The 7,630-nt window shown below is 38.4% G+C and overlaps 1 protein-coding gene across 1 annotated transcript; it reads right to left on the reverse strand.

The window, feature by feature from the left end:
• Nucleotides 1–913: 913 nt before the first annotated feature.
• Nucleotides 914–7,366, reverse strand: LOC148641921 (uncharacterized). The gene is made up of 5 exons (XM_088617072.1): nucleotides 7,258–7,366; nucleotides 5,064–5,143; nucleotides 3,641–4,493; nucleotides 2,038–2,218; nucleotides 914–1,598 (listed from the first exon to the last, which is right to left on the reverse strand). The coding sequence occupies exons 2-5, from the start codon at nucleotides 5,104–5,106 to the stop codon at nucleotides 1,395–1,397; spliced, it is 1,281 nt and encodes a 426-aa protein (XP_088473198.1). The 5' UTR covers nucleotides 5,107–5,143; nucleotides 7,258–7,366; the 3' UTR covers nucleotides 914–1,394.
• Nucleotides 7,367–7,630: the final 264 nt, after the last annotated feature.

The raw sequence follows: 7,630 nt of genomic DNA on the forward strand, positions 1-7,630 counted from the left end.
CCTGTTTTCCCTACTGAAGCCCGGCGTCTCCATAGTTCTGGGCTCAGCTTTGGAAGACGGATGCCCGGAAGCCCGCCTACCACCGGGCACAGGAGTGGCCCGAGAGCACAGGCTTCACCACGGTGTCCTGACCTTCTGAGCTTGGGGCTCGGAGCGCCTTGTCCTGTCAATGTTTTAACTATCTGTATTCCTCGTTCCCTGTTCCCTGTGTCTGTCTTGGATGGATCTCCCGGCACCTGGACCTTGGACTGCGCCCTGATTTCCCCTACTTGACTTCCTTTCGGACTCGTGCGCCTGCACTCCCCCCTGCACCAGATCACTGCCGTCACCACCCCCTGTGTTTCCACCCACCCTGATCCTGCTGTGTCCTACCTGATGTCCTACTCCAGTCACTTCCGGATTATACCGTCTCGCATAGAGTCTTTAACTACATTTCACGGTATTTCCCGTGACAGAGATTTAACTATTAGGTCGAGTAATGAAAGTTAAGATAACTTTGCCCACTTGGCTCAGGGTTAACCTCCTGACATAGGAGGAGGAGGCTAGAGTCCTTCTGGGAGGCCATGCAGAGAGAACACTGACCAAGGGGTAGCTGCAGAGGTGGAGATGGGGTGGAAGAGGGATGCGAAAGACAAATGTAAGGGACAGAGGGAGATAATGTACAGTATCTATGATGGTTGAGTGAGAAAGTGATGTCCTGATTAATTACAAATTACAGACAGCTGAGCTTTCATCATAAACTCCTTTAAAAAAGTTGAATTCACGTTTAAGCCTTCAAGGACCAGGGCTTGGTTTATTAAAGGCCAATCTTTAGAAAGAGGTAACACAGAAAACTAACTGCACTCAGGCTCTGCAGGACCAGAATTGGACACTGATAGTCAACAAGACAAAAGAGAGACAAGCAGAAAACATACACCCTTCAAATATTTTATTGACGCACTTCTCATTTTAAATTATTTAGTATTACAAAAATACTAAATATGTTCCAGGCACCAAAATGATTATTGAAATGAAATTTAATATTATCATAATTTAATGAAATTATTGCATAATCATTTTTTAATTATTACAAAAATTAAGGAAAAAACCCAAGTACCGTATAGTGAAGATGATTAAATGCAATAGCTCTGAACAATCCAACACAAATGGCTTGGCATACAATTAGTTCTAATTATCATATCAAATTATAGTTTAAAAGAGAAATTTATTCAAACAAATTCCTTGATCAGAGAGAAATTAAGCAAATTAGTATTCTTATGCTGTTGAAGGAAATACCCATTTTACTAGATAACAGCAAAAGCTAAATAGCTTTGAATGTTAAATTACTGGCATTTTCATATATATATATACTCTGTAAGGTAAAGTATCTGCATGCATGTAACTACTAAACTGTTTTAGTTAACAATAGGCTCTTCCTTTATTGCCACTTTCGAAACTGAAGCTCCAGTCCATGTCCCAGTGATAGTGGTCTGGTGTCCAAAGACAGTGAGCACCTTCGCTGTGTAAGGAACATCAATGATCCCCTTCTGGACTACAGCCTTGAATCTCACAGCCTCCCCAGGGGGCACTGTAGCATTCAGGCTGGATGTATTAACAATCTGCAATGAAAGAAGCAAAAGCCATTGGCTGGGGTCTCTGCTTTCAGAAAACAGTGGGCAAATACAGCATTCAAAACCAGTAAGCTAAAGCAGTTCACTGGTTATGGCAATAAAAAAAACAAAGGAAGAGGTAAAGGTTTATTCCACGCTGAAAGGGAAAGAAAAGAGACAGTGTTTCATCCGTAGAGCCTTTTTCAGATGTGCTTGAACTTAATAAAAAAACAAGGCAATTTAAGGAGTTAAGTTGTAGTTAAAATGTGCATAACAACAGTGTTCTAGTATCAAAGTCACCATGTTAGTCAAGTGCCCTGTTTTCTTCTTCCATTCCACATATACAAAACAGCGATGTCTTGCTCAATTTCTTTGAGTAACAGCCCAGGGGGCTTAAAGGCACCATTCATCTTCAATAGGTTAATCCAGTACTGGGAACATACTGTACCTCTTTCCTTTCTGTCTCTGTAAAACTCCAGTTGTGAGTAGTACTGGCATTAATAGAGACTGTGGTTTCATTCGCAGCCAACAATGGGATTCCAGCTTGAAAGGTTGTTGATGCTCCAACTGCCAGAGTAAATTCATGAGAATGGGTGAAAGAGCTTTCCAAGGAAATAGTTTCAGAAAACCTGAAAAAAAAATCACATTCTATTTTAGAACTTCTTGTTTCAAAGCTGCAGACTGTATCAACCTGGCTGCACCACACTGGGAGAAGGAGGACTTGTGCAAGTACTTGCCTGACAAACCAGCCGGGTGAATTTCATGAACTTCAGAGATAGTGAAGATGGCAAGACAGGGTTTTTTCATGTTGTTACTGCTTGCTCAAATTGTGGCTGACTAAAGCCTACCCGAACCTGCTGACACTCTCCAGGTGTGGAACCTCCCAGACACAGACAGCTGATGGTGCATCTGCAATTTCCCTCACGGGATCAATAAAGTATCTATCTATCTAAGTAAAGCCATTGACCATGAGAAGAACATGCAAAATCCTCACGGAGGAGGACTGGACTAGAGTCAAACTCAGGATTCAACAGTTTCGAAGTAGTTTCTTTGCAAGTTTTTGGCTGTTCTTTTGCAATGTTAGTAATTTTTGTATCTTCTGCTGGTGTTCCTTCATCTTTTCTGTCACATATTCTAATTCTCCTCAAGCCCGAAAATACCCTCATGACATCATCATTAAATTCAGCATATATAGAGTGGACAGGAAGGTAAGTTGGTAGTTTTTCAAATGTATTGCAGTACATTGATGATGATGATGATGAAGATAATAATTACAAGTAACAAGGACTCCCCTCCACTACCATCAATGAGTAGCTCTGCCAGAGTGCACCAATACACTCATCACACAGCAGCTCTCAATGGGGAGGAGAACAGAGAGTTGAAGCCAATTCATAGATGGAGATTACTGGGAGACCATGATTGTTAAATTCCAATCTGAAATTTGTCCAGGACACCATGGTAACACCCCTACACTTTTTGAGAATCACCCTGTTATTTGTAATGACCACAGAGAGTCAGGGCATCGGTTTTATGTCTCATCCGTCTCACATTATAATGTCCCCGTCACTATACTGGGGCATTAGGACCCACCCAGACTGCAGGGTGGGCACCCCCCACTGGTCCCACTAACACCTCTTCCTGCAGCATTCTTAGCTTTCTCTGGAGGTCTCCCATACAGGCTCACACCTGCCAGTTGTGTTGCAGTGTGGTGATTCTTCTTAACCACTTCTATAACATTTTTAAAATTGTTTAAAGTCAAATTGAGAGTCAAGTGATTTACTGACAGGTTATAGTTGAACATATATGTAGAAATGAATCTAAAGGTAGAATTTTCATTTAATAATATCTCAAAATAAATTTTCAGACATCATTAAATTCACATTTTGTTACCCTTAAACATCTTTGTGTTAAATTTGCCAAATGATTACCAGCAGTCCTACAATTTAAGTTTTAGATCTATTGGCAGTGTATTTTGTGTGTAATTTTTGTAAGTATTGGGTATTTTGTGATATACAGAAAAATGAAAATACAACTTAGAATGCAGCACTTACTCGAAAGTTGCAGTGTAAGGAACAGAGCCGGTAGAGTTGTCACAGTCATGTTGCCCAACTATCAGAGGCTCTTTTGAAAGAATCTTTGCATCTTTAACAGAAAAATCCAAACTTAAAATTTGACTTATGGTTTTATCTTGCGTGAGGGCGAGGATTGGGAATTGATTGTAGCCAGATCCAAGATTCTGTGCTCTTCCAATCCAGTTATCACTGGCAATCCTGGGTGGTGGGGCAGTGTAGATCTTCCCTCCATTCTTGGAGACACACCACAGATTGCCATCAGGAGAGAAGGCCATGAAATGGGTAAGTTCTGTCCAGCCTCCAGTTCCAATAATCTCACTGTTTTTATTCCAGATGTAGTTCATATCATTCGGAGGGCTTCCTTTAAGCAGATTCCCTTCTGTGGTCACAGTGTACAGGATACCCGCAGGGTCAAAGAACAGAGAAGGGAAGCACCATCCTCCAGTTCCTATCTTCGTAGCAACCCTGTACATCCAGGACACGTACTCATTCTCAGGAGGGGGACCCCTGTACAGTTCACCACTCTTCATGACAACATAGAGTGTGCCGTTTGGATGGAAGAAGAGGGAATGAACTTGATCCCACCCAGACCTTCCTACACACCGAGCTTTCTGCTTCAGCCAGTTCTCATCTGGATTCGCTGGAGGAGACCCAGAATACAGCTGTGCATTACAGACTGCAAACATTGTTCCTTGAGGGCTGAAGGCGACGTGAGAGATGCCTTGCAGATTTCCCACATATTTCGAATACTCACTGAAGTTGTCATTGTAATTATTTGGGGGCAGTCCAATCTTGATACGCCCTGATCTTTCCATGGCAAACAGCACCATACCTTTCCAAAAAAAAATAACTTTTATAATCAAATAGTGAAAAAAATAACCAATTTCACCAACTTCAAATATCCTAATCTTTAAAAGACCATTATATAATAGTAATACATTTAATATAAAATCTAACTAATGAAAACAAAGCAATAAGAAAAAAGGACAGATTGTAATGGTTTATTAAGATTTGGTGTCCTCCCAAAGTGGGAAAATAATTAATCAAAACATTCAGTGAGAAACTTGAAATTGTTTTACATACAGTATTTATTATTCTAAGTGAACTGTTAAGAATCTAAATATTATCTGGCTGTAGAGCTCTTTCAGGTGTTTTCTGTTACATGACATGTTAAAAAAATTTTGGAGCTTTGAAACCTTCAATCTTGACATTATAGAGTAATTCGTGTAGATCAGATTCAAGATTAATTTCTGAGTCATTGATATCGGAGTCTCAGCCTTTGAGCTCACTGTCATGGGAGTTGATGGTGCCCTGAGTGCCCATTTTATCCCTTCAGACAGCTCCTGGTAGATTTGCAAATACAGTTTATCTGTGAAACAATGTCAGTTCTCTAGATACTCACACATATTGTCTGCTGCTCCTGAAGTCTTAACCTGGTCAGACATGGTCTCTTTCTGAAGATGAGGTCAACTTTCTGTCTGTCTGCAAAACGGAATTCCATACACAAAATAACATTATTTTTCACATAACTTACAAGTAGGTACTTACTACTTAGAAGTTTCCTAATATTCTAATAATGCATGTTACATCTACAGTACCACAAATATACAGTATGCCAAACTACCAACTGCATACTGTGTTAATTTTCCCCTTGAGACTTTTATTCTGATACATCAAGCGGGTTGTGTCAGAGGCAATTAATAATGAATTTCTTAATTTTTAATTGTTATGCTAGTGTGGATTGAAGTCATATTTGTAGGAAGAAATGAGTAAAATTAATCATATATAGATAAGTTCTTAAGACAGCAGTGAGGTGAAGACAAGTACACTGTGAGAAACTATACATAAACAATACACAGTTCACTCCTTCCTAATTTACAACTCCTATAGTATTACCAAGGGGTGTATCCACTTATAAAAAAATCTTTTCTAGATTTTCAATTATAATTACTTTTCTGTTTGAGCATTTACATTGCACTTGGAGGTTGTAACTTACAATATGTAAATGAACATTAAATACATTTTAATTAAATGTGTCTTGATTTCAGGCTATTAGGTCACAAAATGTCTTAGTTTGGAAACATTGTGTAACTGTATGTAAAATTCCTATTAGCACTGTATGTGTTGTGTACTGTATGTCCATATAATGTGACTTGATTATCAAACATGGCTTTGCTTGTATGTTTTTTCCAGATATCTATTTTAATAACCACAAAAGACAATGTTCAGAATCCAACATTTTTTAGATTTTCACATAATCTGTTGCAGGACTACATTACTCTCTGGAATTGCCAGGTGGCACAGTGAATCTATCTTAATGTGGCTTTTGCACAAATCCTATTTTAATCATAACAAGTAAATGTTTATTAACCCATTAGTGCTTTCCTGCACTAATCATACTGTACAGTAACACTAACTGACATTTTTCATTTTTTAATTAAATGCAGTAACAGAATTATTCGTAATGAAATATAAATTAATAGTAATTAGAGAACAGACAATTTATTGTTAGAATTGTACATAGTGGCTTTATATACTATTTGAAACAATAAGAAAATATATCTTATTTAAAACAAAAAAGAGGTTTTAAGTGATTTGAATGACTTTCAAAGAATGACTTACAGTACAGTATGTCACTCTAATTGGATGAGCTAAATTAAAAGCTACTAGTGTTACTTTTTCCATTTTCTACAAAAGGTTCAATGAAGCTACAAGCTTTTCATTATCCATTACAGCAATAACGACACCAAGTGTTCATGGAAAACATCATTTTATAATGATAATAAACATTAGGTAGTTCAAACGAGCATGCCAGAATGTTTCCAAAATAACCATAGCAAGTGACTAAGTTAAAGACTCTGATGCAGAAAACGTTTATGAAAAAGATGGAATACTGCTTAAAGTTTTATAAAGCAAATTAATAATTAAATATACAGCATATTATCCGCCCATCCATTTTCTAACTGTCACTGAATCTGGGGTATAGCTGTGGAGAGAGACCGGCAAGAAGGGAGGACCCTATGTGTAGCGGCAGGAACAGAGCAAATAAGGGGGTTTGCTCTGGGCTCAAGGTATCGGGCGAAGTCGGAACGAGACATAAGACCTCAGGTAGCGGATGTGGGGCGACGTGATGAGGCGAGCCTCTCTACAACCAATCCCAATACCGAGCGAGGAGGAAAGGGAGACCCGGAAATATATAGCCCTAGACAACAAGACAAACCAGAAGAACAAGTAAAGCACAGAGAAACAAGGAACAGGACAGATACATGTACAGTTATGTGATTATTATTTAGTCAAGCAAGATGCAGTAGGACCATACATAGGATTGGTAACAGTAATGTACAACGCTTGCCCTTGGGAATATTATGGTGTACAGCAGTATCAGACATTTACTAAAGTAAATGTACTGTGGGATAGTAATGATTCCAGGAAACATTGCCATGGTATTTTCTTGATATTCTTATTATATAGTATAGTAAAACATTCTGAAGGCAAATCACAACACTTACGGTGGTTATACAATTGTAAATTGGAGAAAATACTGTAAAACACTGTAATGATGACCTGTAACACATCAGCTATGAAATGAAACTTACCTTGGTTACACTCTGAAGAAAGCAGCTTTTGAATCACACTTGGTCCAGCAGGTACTGTATGAGTATCAAGGTAACGATTTCTTCAGTGCTTCCTCTCTGACTGTAAATGCCTGTCCTCAGCTTCATATTTATACATACAGTATAAAACTAAAAACACCTTAAAACGTTTTGGATTGGATATTATCCTTCAACACTCCCCTTTCACATGCAGATATCATTTTTTTCTTGAAAACACATCAAAGACACATTTGCAGACAGAACAAGTTCTGTAAGTACAGTATATCGAAACTGTTTGCATTTTTTAATATTCCTGCTTTTATGTAACTGAAATTCATTTGTTTCCCCAAAATTTGATTTCCAAATTAAAACAGAA

This window comes from Lepisosteus platostomus, chromosome 23 (genome assembly GCF_059453375.1).
Source record: "Lepisosteus platostomus isolate fLepPlt1 chromosome 23, fLepPlt1.hap1, whole genome shotgun sequence".
NCBI lineage: Eukaryota > Metazoa > Chordata > Actinopteri > Semionotiformes > Lepisosteidae > Lepisosteus > Lepisosteus platostomus.